We start from the raw sequence: 19,781 nt of genomic DNA, 5'->3' as shown, positions 1-19,781 counted from the left end.
CTGAAAATGGCAAGCTTACCTAAACAAAAATGAAACCAGGCTTCTGTCACATTTGAAAAAATAGAGTAGGCCTTTTAAATCCATCAACTGAGGAAAACTAAATATCTGAGAAGGGAAATGTGATCATGGACGATAAATAGACCTTGGTAAAATAATGAAAGTTGGTGATAATAAACAGCAAAGGGCAGCACGACTAAGTTTCTGTTAAAAGTGGCAACTGAACCCACTGTATTTCTGTGGAAATCTCGGTCAAAAAGAACACTTGAGGACTAGAGTATCTGGTTTTTAATGAGGCTATTGAGACAATAGAGATAACAAACTATTAGTTCTGTTGGAAACTGGTGTCATGTTCTGAACTGAAGGTAAATAAGCAAAGGGTAATCTAGGACTGAATGTCTAAGTTTCTAGTGCTAAGAACTAAGTCCATTAAGAATTAAGATCATATATAGTAAAACCCCTCATTGCTGGTGGTAACCATACCTAAGATGGTGCAGAGACTGCAAATCCAAATAAAAATTTCTATTTTTCTTATGAGCATTATTTTGCTGTTTTCTTGGGCAATATAAATTATTTCTTCATGGAGGAGAACTCACAGGAGGAAAAAAAACCTTACCTTCGTCCTCATTAGTACATTGGTATTTTGTGTCTAAGTTAAGAAAACAGAAATGGACAAACGTGAGAAATGTGGAAAAAATGCAATACATAAATCAAAGATGTAGGGCAATAAAACCTGTACATGCTTTTGTTTTGCTTTCTTCTAAACAGGATGCAGGTTATTACAATGTGAAAATGTTGAATAGTGTGAGTAGTGACATATTGGCAGAGTCCTTGCCTCATCATTTGAGTTCTAGGAAGCTCCACTGTGTAGACAAGGCCAGGTTGATACAGTCTACACAAAGGCATTTAGACAGAGTTTCTTATTAAAGTTTCTTTAAAAAACAGTGATGCACTGGTTGAAGAGTGGAGGTCCATTAAGGTTACATGGCTATTTGCAAAATAGAATAATAAAAAGTAAAGGGATCAATTACCGATATTCCCAACAAAGAGAGGTTCCTAAAGGAGTCCAGCAGGACCTTGCTGCTCAGCAGATACGCAACAGAACAGTTAAATGGGTATAAAGTAACATAGTGTTTCTACTTACGCTGGATTCTCAAAAATAACAAGATTGTAAAGTGTTAAAAGTAGCAGAATAATCTTGAATGATAAAATGGAAGATGCAATTCAAAATTTGCTAATTAATATCAATACAAAATAAAATACTACTTAATTCTCAATTTACCTGCAGCTGAGGCCTCTGAAGTACCTGTTGCCAGGTAGGAAAATGATTTTGGAATTATCCAGGTAATTCTGTGGAAGCATCAGCATGTTGCTCAGCAGCAGGTCAGACAAGTGCTGGGAATGACTCAGTGGGAGGTAAAGAATAAAACAGAGAACAGCTTTACACTGTGTAAATTGATGTGCACTTGGGTCTTAATGTAGTGTAAGATTCTGATCCGCTCCTCTGAAAAAATGTAGTAAACCTAGGAAAGGCTCAAATAGGGGGATCCAAGTAGTCAGGAGCTCTGTAGTGACAACGTGTCCAAGAAGCAGCTGAATTGTCTGGGACTCTTCTGGCTGGGAAAGAGGAGCCTCAGTAAGGATGTAACACGGATCTGTAAACCCAGGAGTGCTGTGGAAAAGGTGTATCTTTTGATAGAAGAAGTGACAGTGAGGTAGCCAGTCCAAAATTAAACAAGAGCAGCATCTTTTTATACACATCATGCTTAAATTGCAAAACTAGCTGTATGGCTCACATGGCTGTAAAATGTGACTGAGACCTTAATGAGAGCAAAGGCCATGGAGGCATAAAAGTAACACATCCGGATCAAAAGCTCACTGAAGAGTGATTACTAGAAATTAAGAGAGTTTGTAGCCAGGGAGGTGTTCCCAGATGCCCATGGCAGTTCTGCACCTCTCTGGCGTACACCACTGCATGCTGTTTGGTACAGGACATGGGGTTAGATGACCCTTTGGCACGCTGCAGTGCTGCTGGTTTTAGTTTCATCTCGATTCTCCAGCATTTGCCTGAGTTTTTAGGATGAGAAAGTATTTGTAGTACAACAAACTGAAAAACAATGTGCTAAGCATGTAATAGAACAAAAAGTGGTCTATGCCCTGTAAACCGAATTGTCTGTTTGCATGAAGAAGCAGGATTTTTTTCCTCAGCTGTAGGTTTTATTTGTTCTAGGTCTGAAATGAAAAAAGGAGGAAATATATTTATGCTTCCTGCTCTGAAAATCCTACTAGGTTGTCTGTCTGAATAGCACAGAATAATTTGCATTCTTGTCTTCTTCACTGAACTTTGCAAAGTGTTGTTCAACTGTGCATGGTAAAGATTTAGAAATTCTGAGGTTTGTTTTCCCTTTTCTGTTCCCCCTCACCAGGGAGGTACTTTCCACTGAGAGCTGGCTTTTCTTGGCAAGTTTTTTCATTTCCCACCTCATCCTGCTGGAATGTCTGGGCTGTGCACTTTCCTTGTTCAACAGATGTGACAGGTGACAGAAGGAGGACCCAGGTGGCCTTCCTCTTGACAGCAGAGAGTTTGGTTTTGCACTTACACTAAAAATCTCTGAGAAGAATTGCAAGAGGGATAATGGTGTGACTGGTCACACTCTCTTAGGGGTACCCATGAATAACGAAAGTTAGGCCTGACTGAATGAACACAGTCTCTGCAGTTTTGTTACTCCTCCCAGGATTGCCTGAAATCCTCTGGGAATAATGTGACTCAAACAAGAAAAACATCACTCTTCATTATATCTATACTAAGTTATAGTAATATTATTCTAGCACTTTCAAATCTATATCTTGCTTTTATATTCATATGATCTTCTATAAAGACAAGCAGCAGCTTTGCAGCTTTTTCTTCTAGATGTAGTTTTAGGAGCTATTTGAGCAGGTAAAAGTTGTCAACAGTGGCATGATTGCTTGTATATGTCATGTGCTTGTATATGTCATGTCTTACATGTTATAACAATGACCATTTCCTACATTATTTCATATGCATTTAAAATATTTATTATAAACATGACTTTAACTGTTTGCTAACTGTATTCTCTTTGTCTATTGACAAAAGGTCCTGGAGGTATTGGAAAAAAACTCCTACCCTATTACAACTAGAGAATGCAGTTGAAAATGATATTAGGGTCCACAGCTGGTTTAACATTTTTAAAGCTATTATACTTATTTGTGCCTTGTATCTTATATTCTGGGTGTCATGACTGCTCTGTTCCTTTCTAAATAGTCAGCAATATGTCGTATACATTGAATCAAATGTGTATGCCCACATTTTTCAAACTGGCTACTGCCAATTTAAAAAGGTTTTACTGAAGTTTAACAGTACAATGAGGAGACTCTTTAAATAAAGTAGATGCAGTTTTTTGGCTATGATTTTCATATTTTTTATTTTATAAAAAATGGGGAATCCTAAGTATACTTCTGTTGCTGAACACAGATTTCATTATTCGGCTGCCAATTATCTTGGTTTTCCTAATTAGGGTTATACTAAGCCTTTCTTCACAGAAGAGTATGTAATAATTATACTGTATTTGCACACATGAGAATTGGTGAAACAGAAATAGGGGTTTTACATTGTTTCCAACTGTGAAACTGTGGCCCTGCAACTTCAAAGCAAGTTTTGCTGTTTCTTTTCAGGAAAAGACGTGGGATAGATGTTTGGATAAACTTTGCAAGCATGAGTGCAGCTAAGTGCTGGAGGGGTCAGTTGGGGAAGCGCTATGGAGTTAGGGAATCCTTTCTTGTCTGAAGTATAAGAATATTTTTCCCTGTGTTGATAAAGGAAATGTTTTTTACAGCATTTTTCTTTTATTTTGGTGAGACTAATATGATATTGTTACTACTGTGTGGGGGTAAAAACAAGTTCTCATCATATTTAAAAATTGTTTTAGTAAGCATTGGGTTATGTGGTTTGCTTGGAAAGGTGAAAGGCTGGGGTGTTTCCTGCTGTCATTGATTCATCTGGATATGGTATTCTTGACTTAAATGATTTTAAAAATGTGTTTCTGTCATGTTATTTGGGCCTAAATTAATCTCAAGCTTTTAAAGAAAACACATTCTTTAGATGGATGGATTAGTAGTTGAATGAACTCACAATAAAATCATGTGTTCCTTGTTCAGGTCTGGAAAATGAAATGGTTCTGCAGTCAGTAGTGTTGACCAACCCCTTATTTTAATTTAGGAAAGTATACCATACATTTCCTAGGGATCTTCCAGATAATGTAATACACATGAAACAGATAAGGAACTGAGGAATAAACAGAAGTTAAGCTACGAGTTATTTTAAAATTACCCCCCCAAAATTAAAATAATTTGTGTATCCTTTTAATCCAGAGTAGAAATTTTCTTGGACGCTGACTTAAAGAATGTTTTTGCAGATAGAACTCCTGATTTCAGAAGCATTGATTACCTTTGAGAGGGTCACTTCGGAACAGTTTTCCACACCTCTTCTCTAGCATTGTTTGTTGCTCTTGTAAGATATAGATACAATTTAAAATATCCACTGAGAAAGCATCTCAACAAAGTTTTAGCCAAGGACAGGAAAACTAAAGAAGATTCTTAAAATCAAAAAAGGTAAAAGAATATCTAACTTTAAGGTGTTTTGGTTAGTATCTCCATTAACGTTCAACATTTACCAACTCTAAAGTACTTTTCATTTGAAAGTTCTTTCCAAACACTCACCTACAGCTATTTAGTTAAAGACTGCAGCTAAGAGGGTGAAAGGAATGTGCTGGGAATGTCTCTTTATGGAAGCTGAGAAGCCTTTTAACAGAAAAGAATCTAAGTTTTCGTTTTCCCTACTGTTTAAATCTTAAGCAGTAATATTGAAACTCATGAAGGAAGGAATTGTTGAAGTATATTGTTCATAACTATATTAACACATTATAAATCTGTAACCTGATTTCATATTTGGGTAATGACAGCATGACTTTAAATTGGCTCCAAATATTCTTTGTAATTCTCTTTCTAAAGTCTGTTTTAAAACAAGGAAATTAGCTATCAGCCTTATACACCTTTTATAAATCTTCTGTGTTGGCACTACCTGGTTCTACTTTATTTTCCAAAACAAATAGTTTCTTCAATATGCTTTAGTTTTAAAAGCACATCAAAACATATGGAAGAAAGTGATTGATTTAAAAATATTAATAAGATCTTATTAAACTACGTCATACTGTATTTCAGACAGATTTTGATTTAGTTGTATTTTTGGTAATATTTTAATTTTTGCCAAATCAAATCCTAAGACCACCCATATCTGCCTCTAGTCACAGAACATACCTCCATAATTTAAAAATATCACAAAACAATGAACAAAAGAGACAACCCCCAACAACTCAGTAATCAGACAATGAACAAAAATGCTTCTATTCACATTTCAGCCCCTCTGGACAATTCAAATTAGGTGTGAAGTGTAGAAAATGACAGCAGAACACTTTAGATCTCTCAGACCCAAGAAATATCTTCCTTAGTCCTTGCTTTTCCAACAGACCCTTGCCTGGAATGCTGGTTTTACACATTACCCATTTAACCAGGATGGCTGAGATCACCCACCGCCAGTGTGATGTTGGGTCTCCTCCCCGCCGCACCACCGCTGTGGTCCAGCACGATGTCCTCCTGTCCGTTTCAGCTTCCACAACGCTCCTTCCAGCCCCGTGCAACAGCCACGGGGCATGTTCTGGCAAGCTATGCGGTCCCACAGCCCCGAGCGGCGCGGTGACTCTGCCGGGCAGGACACAGGGAGCACCTGAGTCCCCATGCCAGCTCAGTGGGGACTTGCCGTGCGGCCTCCTTCACTACATGTGTTCTGGCCACCTCACTTTCGTTAGCTGTAGAAATAGTCGAACTTAATTTTCAGCTCTGCTTTTAGAAATACCACGTGGATGAGGTTGTCGAAAGTCAGTGCTTAAGATGTAATGTACTTAAGGGTGTTTCTAAGGTAACTTCAGTGCCACAGCGGTTGCTGTTATCTTGTTCTGCTGTAATCATGCTGCGGCAGCTGGACTCGTGAGAGAAACTGTGTAGTTATAATCAGATTGATAGATTCAGAAGTATATTATCTTTTTCTGCTTGTCTGTAATAACAACAAAATAGCATGTCTTGCGACTCCATATATTCTATTTTCTTGTACAGTAATTTCTCATACACATGCACAATATGTGAAGCGCCCCAGGTGACACGTCTCTGTATTGACGGTATATTCTGGCAGCACCACAAGAATGCAACAATGGGAATGGAACAAACTGAGAATGGGAGTTCAAATGTTTTTGCCTGAGATGTGAAGAAGAGGGGGACCAGCAACTTGCCAGAGAAGAGCTGAGGACTGTGACAAAATAAAATATTTACTTAAAATAGAAAGGAACACACATGCTGTCAGAGGTCATGAGATATTTCACTTTGTTCCTGTTCTGCATACCCAAAGATAAATGTTCACATTCTTGCAGGCTATCTGGGCACTTTTTGATTATCACTGATTCTCATTCAGCTCTCAGCAGTAAGCAATGAGTATAAGCAATCAAACTGGCTACAAAATCCATAAATCTCTGTGGAATCTCAGAATAACTGCTGCAAGGGGATTATGTGAAGAGTCAACAAATAACTGTAGCAGGAAGAAACCAAGTATTTATGGACCTGTTTCTTCCTCCTGACACACAAATCTGCCTTTTAAGCAGGAACCAGTATCTTCATAAGACTTTGCTCTTCAACTGCTTTCCCTTACACCCATGTCAAGCAACTTTCTGTATTATTAACATATATAAATAGATACCTGTGTTTCATTGCCACCCTTATGCCAAAAAAATAGCAGTGAAGAACATGGCTGAAATACAAAGAGATGGCTCTGGAAAAATGAGTCGATTGGCCCAGATCCTACCTAAAATTTTAGGGGCAGGTTCAGTACCCTGGTGAGCTGCGTGCCAAGCTTTGACACAGCCTAAAAGGTCCTGTGTTCTCCTGTGGTTTAACTTGCAGCAGCACTGGGACCCCTTCGACCCCTCTGTCAATTCAACTGACTCACCTGGTAGAAAAACAACCCAGCTGTGCAGTTTTTTCTCACGGAAAGATCTAATGAGCACCAACATGGGATAGGAAGAGGGCAAGGGAAAGAGCAGGAGTCAGGGTAAGAAGGAGACACTAAGGCATGGGAGAGGGGAGCAAGGAGGACTTTCCCCTTTCCATTACTAGAAGTGGGAATTACTAGACTGGCTGGTCTGCCCATGGAACTGGAGGCCTAACAAGATCTTTCTTGGGGCAAAACATCCAGCGATCACAGCTCTTAACACACTGATACAATGTACAGACTAAGGATCTAAAATGGATTATATATCGACTATACATACATATATATATATATATATGGACTGTAAATCCTATCATGAAAGAAGTAAATATGCCACTTGTGTGGTCTAGATAATTTTTTGCCTCTTACATAAAGACAAAATATTAAATAAATAGAACAATAATGAGAAGCAAAACCAAAAGGAGAGTCTCCCTTAGAACTCTCCTCCCATTAACATCAACTGTTTCCTTTTCCAAGGATTTGCAGAATTTTCTCTGCTAGATTGCCTTCACTGTGAGCTGAGATCAGAGCTGAGCCAAAGCGGGATCAAGATGTGAGTCTTTGTTCTCTGGAGTGCTCTGTGGAACAAAATCCCAATATCATTAAGGCTTACAGTGTTCTATGAATGGGAAAATAGAGAGAGTCTGGGTCTTTACTATGCTGGAATTGATTTAAACTTCAGTAGTATCAAATCTTCCAATGTGCAGAGAAGTAATGAAATTTATTTCTCCTATTTTCTTCACTCTGTGCCAGTCTTCCCCATTCACTGCTTATAAAGGGACCACACACAAGACTGAAGACACTGCAAATCTAATTGCAATCTGGATTGAATTCAGGGTGAAGTAAAAAATCATGGAGGGCGCAGCTGAGCAGGTTTTCTTCAACACAGATTAACTAGATGTTTTACTCAAATATTTACAGTGCTATTAATGCTTACTGTTCATAAAGCTTTTATCCAATATTTGAAGTTAGTGAGAATTTATGGCTCTTGGCATAGTTTTTAGTATGCTAGAAAATAAAAAGAAATCAAAGAGTTGAACATAAACAATGAAAATTGCATATAGATTTGTACTGTGAAGATGACAGGCCTGATTATAAGGACTTGATGATCAGTTCATTCAGAAGTGATTTGTTGGAGCTTATTTTTCATGTGAGCTCATTTATCACTGAAATGGTTGCTAGGACACTATACTTTGAAATTTGAAACTTGCTCCAGAAAAGAGCAATTGTGAACAGGTTTTTAAACATATTTTCCTCTTGGCAGCCTCTATATAGAGAAATTATTGATGCAAAATGTTTTTTATTATATCAAGTCCTGATCTTACAAGCACTTATATGTGGAGTTAACTTTATTCAGCTTTGCAGAATGATTCATGGTAGATTTCTGAGTGAAGTTAGGCATGCATAAAATGGTTCTATTCAGTTGGCCTTAGATTTCTGCTTTCTGTGCCTAATATTTTCTTCTTGGTTAGCTCCTGGCAATTATCTGTCCAGGTCACTACTTAGACCATGGAAATCATTCTTCAGTGTTCACTAGAGTCCACCACTGAACAGAAACCTGTGTGAAATCAAAACTGTGTGAATATGAGCTGGGTTGCTTAAAAGCCCAGTGAGATGATGAATGGTGCAAATTACATGTCTGCATGGCGTATTGGCTGAGACCTTTCAAATCCTAGTCCCTGGCAATTTTTAGCAAGTCTTGTGACTTCCCTCTCACCTTTTCTGTGTCAGGTTATATTTAAACACTTACAATGTATTCCAGATGATGTAGATGCAGCTGGTATTCTGGCTGCAAGCACTGGAGATCACTCTTGACAGACGTGGCTGGTTGGATTGGGCAGGAGCGATCCATGCAGGATCTTCCTTCAGGCAGAGCTGGGCAGCAGCTGGCTGCTGGGGGGACAGTCCAGGAAAGCAGCCCTGAGTGGAAGGTGCAGGGAGAGGTAGGAAGGCCAGAGAGATCTTAATTCATGCCATGGGAACAGCCACTGGAAGGAACAGATCTGGGAATCCCAAATAGGAAATTAATACTAGATTTAGTTTGTATGTCAGAAAGAGGAGATTTACAGCTTTCTGCTAAGAATTCTGAAGTAGGTGCATACACCTTCAAGTATAAATACTTAGCTGCGTATTTCAGATCTTAAAGACAATTGTGTTCTGCAGTTAGTTGAATATTATGCACTGAAGAATTTTTCTCATGAGTTTGGGACCCAGCATGCCTGACTCTTTATCCACTTACATATTTTTTTTAAGTGACTAGTAAATGCCAGAGGAATTAGTCCCCATTTGCAATACTCCTGGGTAAATTTCTGAAGTGTCAGGATGCGACCAGATAAGTCAGTAGACATGTAGGTGCAGAGATGTGGTGGAATCCCTATTCAAAAGATGACAGGGGTCATGTTCATTTCACTCTAGCTGTGATTGAGAGAAGTAATGAAATGTGCATTACATGCTATTGTCATGAAAAGAAACCACAGAACACAAGGGAAAAGCCAGCTCACTCCTTGGAACATCTGTGAAAAGCAAATGAACAGAAGGCTGATCCCCAGCAGCACACAGGAGGCAGAGTGATCTGCCTGCCCTCTGCTGACATCCCTTCATCTCTGTGTTTGCACTATCAGTCTCTGTATGGTAAGTAGAAGTTGTTCACTTGTCCTGGAGACTTGGGGCTCATGAGTGATTTTGGGGTTGCAGGAAGAGTGAATTGATTCTGAGATGTTGGGGAAAATGTGAGGAGTAGACCTCAGTTATGAGCTTGAAAGGGGAAAATGACTTTGGGCTGGAAGGAGTGCCTGGTTACCTGCTGTGCTGGAAGCAGCTGAGGGAGCAGACAGAAGGGGTTACTTGTTCTAAGTCTGGGACTCTAGCAAGGGGCTATGATCTCCACATCATGAAAAAAACATTAATCCAAATTTTATAAACTGTTTTTAACCAAGTCTTCTAGCAATAGAACGTAAACCTCTGACTAAAACACTCTCACTAAGAATCAATTGACAACCAGGCAAATGCCACCCACACAGCTGGTGGTTGTGAACTCAGCAAACCAGGCATGCCAAAAAACCACAGGACAGTCTCTTCAAACAATAAAGCAACTCTGCTGTGTTCTCCTCCTCTGCCGATGGGGTTTACTGTGGGTTCCAGGCTAGCTGCAGTGTCTCAGCAATCTTCCTTTGAAGGTACCAGCTCCCTAGGAACCCCTCTCCACTGAATGGCACAGACCTACTGCAAAGCCAGGCACAGGGAACCCTTGCTTTGCCAACACCCACCAGCCAGATTTGTAGGCTTGGCAGGGGCTTTGCAGCACAGGCTGCTGGAGCAGGGCCTGAGGATGCAAATTGGTGTGCTGGGAAGGAGGGAGCACGAGCAACCGTGTCTCCAGAGAGCAGAGATGGGAGTTCCTGTGTGGATCGCAAGTGTCTGTCGCTGGAGGGTACCAGCAAGTTTTCTGCTCTTTTCCTGCTCAGGATAAGCCAGGAGGCTAATTTAGACAACTACAGCTGCAGACAGAAAGTTACAATGCAGTGTGTGTGACAGCTGAGGTGCTGCACGAGGTGTTGAATCACTTCTATGGCATTTTTCGATGTGTGCAAATTGATGGGTTAAGATTTTGGAAAAAAAAAAAGGGTTTGAAAGCTGAATAAACACCAACATTTCAAACATATATACTCGTCATTATTGTATATAGGATTCTAGCTTCCTAATGCTGCTGCTGCTGCTGCTGCTGTTGAATTGTGTAAATTGTCTCAAAGTTATCACAACAGCACTTGCTTCTTATTTATGTGGCAGTATAGGAAGAATTATTTCTTTTCAAGAATAACTAAGGATGAATGATAAAATAGATGACTTGTATACAGATATTTTTAGCTAAAAGAACTTGATTATATGAGAAGTTTAGGTCTATAAAGGTAACAGAGTTCCTCAACTGTTCCCATCTGTCTCGTCCCTGTCCTGTGTCAGCAGGGGGAAGTAGTAACTAAGACCTTCTACGGCTTAGATACTAAGTGCTTTCATTGGAGTATTTTTGTCCGCCCTCCTTTCTTTCCCTCTTTGACATCAGTAAGAAGTTTTATTTATACACTGCTATGAGATATTACATCTACTATGGAAAATTACTGACAACTGCTTTGTCAGTGATGTTCATGTCCAAGTAAATCTGCTTCCTTTTACAACATTTTTGATAATCTGGATTAAAATATTGCAGGTGCTGCTCAGATTTCTGCTGCCTGCCAAGATATTAATATTGTCTCAATTAGACTGCTTGCTGTAACAGCAGTTCGCTAAAAATTGCACTGATGGTGGCTTCGAGGCACGCGGTGTGAGCAAGGACACCTCTTGCTCCCCATCCAGACCTCAGGCTGTGTCTCCAAACCCCGAGCCTGCTCCGCGCGGAGCTGGTTTAGCCCCACCCTCTGAGCAGTCCAGCCTTTATTTATATGAAATCCGTGGTCCAACTGGCTTCAGATGGTGTGTGTATGTGCGTGTGCCTGCCTTCTGAGTGAGTGAGACGAGCTGGGATCATGAGCCAGGGTTGTTCCAAGTGGTTTTAATCAGCAGCCCATTAGAGGAGAACGGAAAACTTCTAACAGGATAAGAACCGAGTAAGTAAACCTAACTTTGAACTCGCAATCTGGACAAAACAAATGCAAACGAAAGTCTTCATAGTCTGTCAGTTTTCAGATAAATGATCACTTTTAGAGAGAAAGCTGAGCATGCTGACAGGAAGGAGGCAATTTAAAAGGACTGGAATGAAGGAAACTGTAAAAACAAAGTGGGAATCGAGAATACAAGAGAGAAAAAAACAGCAAACGATTGCTCATGAAGTTGGTACACTCTCTTATTCTTTTCAGCTGTGGACAGGACGTGTTAAGCTTTAACCTCTTGCTTTCTTGGACCCTGTTGTCTGGCTGAGCAGTGCTTTCTGCCAAGGGGGTGAAGATTTCTGCTCCTCACCTGTCTGCCAGCAGGTCTGTTCTCCCGTTAGCGAGGTGTGGAGGAGCTCGCTGCAGATCTGTTCAGGGCACCCACGGCATGCTGCCCTGTGCCCCACTCACTTCTTCTTCCTTCACAGGTTGCTCCTGCACCCCCATGGGCTGGTACCTCCCAAGCCTCTGCTCCTCTGGAACCTGTGACTCCTTGCCAGGCACCAGGAAGGCGCTCAGCAACAGAAATGGGGAAAGCTCTCGCTAGTTTTGGGTAAAGCGTGCTTTTGACTTTTTTTACCCTGGCAAGACGTGGCTACTTGGACTGCATCTGCAATGTGGCAAAGGGTGAAGTGAGGACGGCGAAGAGGCCATGGTTTGTGGGCACGTCCCCAGGTGCCGCAGGCTTTGTCGCCCTCGTCCCTTCCTTCTGGCCTTAGTGGTGGCTGTCTGTCTGTTCTGCCAGACCCTGACCCCTCTCATGACCAGCAGCATCCTTTCGTCAGTCGTTAATGGGATCGCACCCAACAAACTGACTAAAACACGGCAAGGAAGATACAAGGAGGTCTCCCCAAGCAACATTCTCTGCTTCCCCCCTGGCAGTAACTCACAGACAGTGAAAAAGGTAAGTCAGCTGGAGCAGAGTGCTGAGCAATAATTAGCAAAATGAGGGGTAGCGAGTCTGGCAGGATCATCTGAGTCCAGCTAAAATTAGCCTGAGCTTGGAAGTCTGAGATCTGTATACAAACAAATGGGTGATCTAATGACAGCGGCATATGCACAAGCACATCTCCATTACCAGCTCCTCACTGTGGTGTTATTAATACAGGAATCCTGAAATCTTCAACTGAATCATGGCACTGCTCTGTGACTCCAGGGAGATTTCAGTGTGCTGCACAGACCATATTTTATTTTGGCTTTAGGAATCGGTTCAGAGGCTTTATGGTACAGGCTCATAAATCAGGAGCCAGTGGGGTTTCATGAAAGTGACGGAGGCTGTTAATTAGCACTGGGGTGCAGCTGCCTGTGTTAAACTTATCTGCTGGTCTGTTTTGAACTTTACTGGGGTTCTGCTGAGAAGCTGAATTTAACTGCATTTGAGAAATAAAAAAGTGCTTTTCAGGTTTTCAAATCGCACTATTTACTTTGGAATCTTTGTCCCACTAATTTTATTTTGTCCTTAGGTTACCTGACCTCATGTTTACTTTGTATAGGGTTCCTAGAATGTGTGTTAAAACTGAACAAATGCACACACTGTTATTTTAGTTGGAAAATGTGGTTTGTTAAATGGTCCAGACTGAGGCAGTTATTTTTACCCTGGAATCTGTGATCAGCACTAGCACAAATGTTTCAAGTTTTCTTCACTTATGTAGAGGGCTGCTAATAGAGCAGCAGATAGCTCACAGTGAAATGAGAATTATGCTGGCATTTTATATACAACTGTATCAGGACTATAAACATTTATCTGTGACTTCACAGATTATGGACAGCATCTACGTAAAGCAGTTCACATTAAAAAAAAAATTAGGACGTTGCTTTTTTGGTTAGATATGGTTCACGATCTGAAAGGTCAGCAATATTGATTTTAGGAGAGTAGTTGTAAAGTGCATCTTCTGCAGCAATTGAAAATGCATATGTGAAATAATTTTGGCATGAACTCTTTAAACTCAAATCTTAAAAAATGGATGTTTCTTTCTTGTGAAGGTCAGAGAGATTTTACTTATAAGTTGCAGAAATCTACTCTATGATGCATTTGTAATAATTGTATATTTTAATGACCCTTTAGTACACGAGGTACCCAGATTTGGATTTTTTCAACAGTGTGACATGAAGAATTACTACTTACAGGCAAATAAGCACAACTGACAAGTGTTGGTCACATTGTGTTACAACCTTTGGCACTTACAGTTCATTCCTTTTCACTCATTGCCATTGTAATGGCAAGAAACATTTCATATCTTACCTCGGACTACCTAAATTCTGTAAGAACTGGTGAAATAATGGCAAAGTTTTGCCTGCATGCTCTCTGTAATTTCTTCTTTCTCATTTTACCTGAGAAAAATGCACATTGATGTTGGACTTGGTGTGCTGGCTGTTTGAAATGAGAAGGAAGCTTATGTTTTTACAATGTGCTGTACTTACTGCCTTCCAGTGTGCGTGGTTGGATGTGACTATCACATGCACATGCTGAGCCTATAGTACAGATGTAAATGCATATGTTAACCCTTATAGGTATGTTTTCCAGGGCTGTGCTACTCTAACACATTCCTCTTCAAGTTCTGAAGACCACCCATAGCTGGCTCCCTATTTGTCTTGAAAGTTTCCTCTAGAGCATGATGAACAAAATGTCTTGCACATGTTGGGATGTAAGTTGCTCTGTGTTTACAGAGAATACTCTGCTGGTTGTGTGGGCTGAGTAATAATCTCAGGGAATAAAAAAACAAACATCTCCAAAAATCTCTACCACTTTGCTTTGAAAGTGTGTTCTTGAACAGTGTGTTTTCGCCCACTGCTTATTCAGATAGCTGGACTGTTATCTTGCTTGATTTTATTGGGTACCCAGTACATCTAAGGCAGATGTCATGGTTGAAACTTCACACTGTTTTATTTTACAGTCACGTGCCCACCCCCAGTAGCTAGTTTGGCAACAAGTTTTCATTAAAGCTCTGTTTTAAATCTCCATGTATATATCTGGAAAAATACTTTAAAATATATTTCAAAACATTCACATCCTTAATTAACTAGTCACACATGTATTCCAGCAAGCAAATTTATTAAAAAAATGATTGTGCAGTTAAACAGTGACTAAAAGTAAACACTGCAACATGTCTTATGAAGTCAAAGTTCATGAATAAATGTTAAGGCAAAGAAGACCCTGCTGGAGATAATATTCTTCAGATAACACCCAATATTTGTGGGTTTTGAGCCATAGCATCTGTCACACTACAGAATCTCTTCTGACTGGGTAGAGGCAGGTTTCATTCTTGTTTCCTTCAGAGAAATAATCCATATTGTGTTGAGCCTGCTGCGAGAATGTGGTTATGATTGTTATTGCATGATTAAAATCCCCTTGCAAAGTCTGATACCTTCTCCATTAGCACTAAGTGTCTCAAATATAGAAAGAAAACCCCAACAAACTGGCACTTCTTATGAGCCATGAGGGGAAGTGGAGGGAGAGACTGAAGGAAAAGTGCAGCTTTGTCACTGCATTTCTGATCTAAAAACTGGTCTCATTTTGGAAAGTTCCAGGCAAATGTGGAAAAAGCACAGGGCTGGAAATGGCCAATTTGATCCATAAATGTGTTATCCATGATGCCCTGGGATGGAACCACTACTGTCAGGCACATGGTGCCTGTCTTTTTTAAATTACAAGAATGCAGATTTCATCCATAGCCTGGAAAACCTGACAGAGCTGGTAGTACTTCTCTCTCAGGTATCACACATTACAGGAGTTTTAAAAGCTGCTGGAGAGCTGGTCTTGTAGCCTTATTTTCACATGAGCAGAGGTCAACTTTTTATAGTGTAAAATTAAATGTTAATATCTGTAGCATGAAAAATAGAAGGCTTATTTCTGATTCTCCAATATTAAAGGCATTAGAGGGAGATATCACATCCAGCAGCAGGCTATCTTTAAGTTCAGCCAGGCACTCTTACCTCTTGCATGACAAAATATTTGCAAATATATACAGTAAGGAGAACAGCTGGTGCTGTAGCATCAAAACTGAAATAGGTATCAACAAAAAAAGTCCATACGAGCCCTGAGTGGAGGTTTGCCTACCATAATATTGTGCCAGAAATACCTTCGGTACCAGCCAGACGTAAAACCATTACACTCATATTAAGTAATTCAGCTCTGATTCTCAGCCAGTTCTGAGAAGAGCTGATTAACTGGTTACACTGTATTTCCACTCTCTGAATTAATTTGGCCAGAGCCAAGTGAGGTGTCTCTGCACAGCAGGGCATTTTGCCCAGGTAGACATAGCACCTTTGCTGTTGTGGGGAAGAAGTGAGACAGTATTGCTCATGTACCAGGCACTGCTTCAGCATCTTAGCTCTCAAACCATGGCCAATGGATAAGAAGATGAGATTTAAAATTTGAAGATGGATCTTGAAGGATATTATTTCATGGATACTCAACAGAGTCTTGCTACATCCCCTGACCATTTAAGGCCACCTGAAAAAAAGAAAACAAACAAGATATGCAACTGATTATATGACAATTTCATGAGTGGATGTGGCTGGCATCTTAAGAAATGAAAGCTAATAGGTATGGTGAAAAAAGCTGTTTTCACTTTCAAGGCTCTTAACCTGTCAGTTATGTTTGGTGTAAAAGATATATCTCCAAGAGGAGCTATAATGAAGTGAGCAAACAGGAAGAATGAGAAAAAGATTTTTATGGCTTTATTCTGAACCAATAACATATTGTTTACCAGCAGCAGACAGCATGAAAGAAGCAAGATAATGGCAGCTTCATGTGGCTATATCTCAGAGATACTATGTAGGAGAAAGGGGAAGGGGAAGGGGAAGGGGAAGGGGAAGGCGAAGGGGAAGGGGAAGGGAAGGGAAGGGAAGGGAAAGGGAAAGGGAAAGGGAAAGGAAAAGGGAAAGGGAAAGGGAAAGGGAAAAGGAAAAGGGAAGGGGAAGGGGAAGGGGAAGGGGAAGGAAAGGTTATAGGCCCAGTTACCTGTATTTGAAAATTGGCAGAATTTCATTCTTGAAAAGCTGAGAAATTGTTACTAGAACTTTAGAACATCCAGAGTGGAATGATCCTCTCTTTACTTGAATGCTCCACTGTATCTTGTCAGACCCAGAAGGCTGGACTTCATGGTCAATGGAAATAACTGCCTCTGATGCAGAAGTTGTGACTGAATGTAGACATTTAAAACAAATCTGTTGATCTGCATCCTCTAAAGACATGTGTGTCTTGTTTTTCTATTGATTTTTTGAATACACTTGTTTCAGTCAGAAGAAGCAGGGCAGGAAGGGAGCAGGAGAGGAGTGTTGTGGAAGATGAGATGGGGAAAAGAGGCACTGGCTGGGCCAAGGTGGGAGGCAGAGCAGGGAGCTGTGGCTGCAAAGTAATGCCGTCCTCAGAGGGCACAGGAGAGACTGTGCACAGAGGGCTCTGGATTTGTGCGGGGAAGAGGAGATGGGAATGGAAATGGAAAGAAAAGAAGACAAAGTCAGTGGGAACTTTGAAATGTAAATGTGTGAAAAAGGAGAAATGAAGCTAGATGATAGAATCAGGAGTGATTTTTGCTATTATGCAAAAATGGAGTGTGGTGAGAGCTCTGGATAGAAAAGATTACATTATGCTTAATAAGGTTTGATACACTTTTAAAGTAAATTTAGTCTTTAAAAGGGTATTTATTTCATAGAATATGGTAGGGGGATGAGAACTCTCTTCTCCTCATAAAAGAACAAACTACTTTGCTAGTATGAAACCTGTGTTAATAGAAAGCAATCGACAGATGGTATGGTATCAGCAACTGTTTTCCGTGATAATGATACCACATTCACATTGCACCCTATCAAAGCAGGACATGTTTTCCCCTTTTCAGTGTAGTATAGAATGCAAAAGGCACTGAGGAAACAGCTATTTTTACTGCGCAGATATCTAGAGAAATGTTGGTGGTAAAGGGCAAGGCTATTGTAGTGGGCAGGAAAGAGGGGCAAGGTGGAGACTCTGCAGGAAGGGACCTTTGAGGAGGATGGGAATCAGTGGCATGATGCGTCAGCGGCAGATGGGAAATGGAGGCAGAACCTTGCTCATGCACTTCTTTGGAGCCTTTTCCTCAAAAGCAGCTATTCTGACAAAATCGAAGGATTGGCTGATCATCTGTTTTCAAGACAAGGCAGTTGGTAATATGAACTACATGCAATCATAAAGCAAAGGCATTTTGATAAAATAGCTCTGTACTTCTAGTTCTGAAAGCCAGAGATGACTATGCAAATAATTCCAGTTTTGCTCTTGGATTTACGAAGTAATCAAAAACCAAGAATCGACGTAGTGCCAGTAATCTAGTTTCTTGTTCTGTATTGATTCAGCAAACAATTAGAAGCAGAATTACATTCCAACCATTTCATTCTGCAACCCAGCCCTTTCTGATTAGGAAATCTAACAGAACATAAAGCCAACACATTTAAATATCCTCCAGAAAGTGAAACAGGAAATTAACTGCTCTGTTACTTCTTGATACAGGAGCTATGTGCACTTCAAATACAACAGTAGTATGAACAACCTACTATTTCTGTGAACTTTTATGCAAACATGAAAAAGAATTTAAAAGTCTCATTTGGAATTAATAAAGGTCTAAAAAAGAATTTAAAAGTCTCATTTGGAATTAATAAAGGTCTGCACAGTCTTGTAAACGAATCACTCAGGGCATTAGAACCACATGCTAAGATTTTATAATCGCTCTTCTCATTAATGCTGTTTAATATTGGTGGAGTAGTTTCTAGGAATCCCACTCACAGATTTTTTTTAACGTTGTTGTGCTAGGTATTTAGCAGCACAGGCAAACCCACGCTGTCCTTGGTGGCTGAATGGGAATTTAGGCAGTTCTTCACCTATGAGGATCGCTGATAGGCCCAGCGTTGTTTATGTAAGGCTGCTTCTCTTTCAGGGTATTTCTGTTGCACGCCTCTTCAAGCAAAGGCCTTTTGGTTTGCATGGTGGCTCATGTATCTCTTTTGCAGCAGCCCAGTTCCTGCAGAAAGCAGTGGGGTTAAAGTAAGCTGCAGTCCAGTTGTTGGAGCCTACTGGACAAGACCCTGAGAGTCTTGGCTAACTCAGTGTACAAGAGTGGTTGCCTGTAATCAACACGGGGACTAAAGCCACCAGAACTGGGGAGCTGAAAAGATGAGTCACAGTTTTTGATTTCTTTCCTGAGAGAAGCTCAGGCAGACATGAGTTGGGCCATTCTTTTAGGAAAAAGAATTTTGTTTCTGTAGTTGAAGTGATGGTCAATGAAATTCTATGGCAACAGTTCAAACTGTATATTTGCTTCCCTGCCAGGCAGAGACAATGCATCAAAATTTATGGAATTATGCAATCTTCCTGGAATCTGAAAAAATGCCAAGGAACTGTTTTTCTCTCCTCAACTTGAAATATCTTTGCTATTTTCTTCTTGGCCAAAACAACGGCAGTAATTATGTATCATAAGATTCAGTTACTGACCAAATTGTGGATTTTTGGATCAACCCAGAAATTCTGTACCATAGAGGAAGGCTTCAGAGACTAATACAATCAATTTTATCTTTAGACGTTCATAACCTAGAATTGGATAAACTGGCTTCAAGGAAAATGTCAAAACATTTTCTCTTTAACAGAACTTCACAGCTGTGTGGAACTTGCAGGCAGAGAGAACTAAGAATTGCAACTCAGATAATAGACATCTATTTTCAGTCAGACAAGGATGGTTATGTAATTCTTGAGCTTTCATATTACATAAACTGAGCTGTTTGTCTCATTTGTTAAGACCTCAGAGGAATATGAATATGATTTGATAATTTAAAAAAAAATCCATAATAAATGTTATGGAGCTGACTTTATTTTGTGGTTTTGTGTTATTCTATAAACTGAAAGCAAAATTACAAAATTCATTCTTATGCATTTTTATTTACTTTAGAGCCCATTGTGGTTTGTTTATAGCAGTTCTTAAGGCTGTGGATAGTGTGTGTAAAAGCCTACTGCACTAAAATGAGGTCAGTGACTCAGCTAACTGCAATGGTTTGCAAGCTGTATGAGCAGG

The 19,781-nt window shown here is 40.1% G+C and overlaps 1 protein-coding gene across 2 annotated transcripts in view; it reads left to right on the top strand.

Moving 5' to 3' along the window:
• The first annotated feature begins 11,746 nt into the window (after positions 1 to 11,746).
• CPED1 (cadherin like and PC-esterase domain containing 1) overlaps positions 11,747 to 19,781 on the top strand; it is a 149,199-nt gene continuing 141,164 nt past the window's right edge. Inside the window, exons 1-2 of one of the 2 annotated variants that reach the window (XM_082064825.1) lie at positions 11,747 to 12,072; positions 12,177 to 12,652. In XM_082064825.1, coding sequence (XP_081920951.1) covers positions 12,401 to 12,652 — 252 coding nt within the window. In that variant the 5' untranslated portion in view covers positions 11,747 to 12,072; positions 12,177 to 12,400. Of the gene's footprint in view, positions 12,073 to 12,176; positions 12,653 to 19,781 lie in introns of those variants that run through there. The other variant, XR_014185334.1, reaches the window with a different exon arrangement.

The sequence above is a fragment of the Streptopelia decaocto genome (genome assembly GCF_964273445.1).
Source record: "Streptopelia decaocto genome assembly, chromosome: 1".
In the NCBI taxonomy this organism is placed as follows: domain Eukaryota; kingdom Metazoa; phylum Chordata; class Aves; order Columbiformes; family Columbidae; genus Streptopelia; species Streptopelia decaocto.
This window is presented reverse-complemented; position numbering and strand designations above follow the sequence as displayed.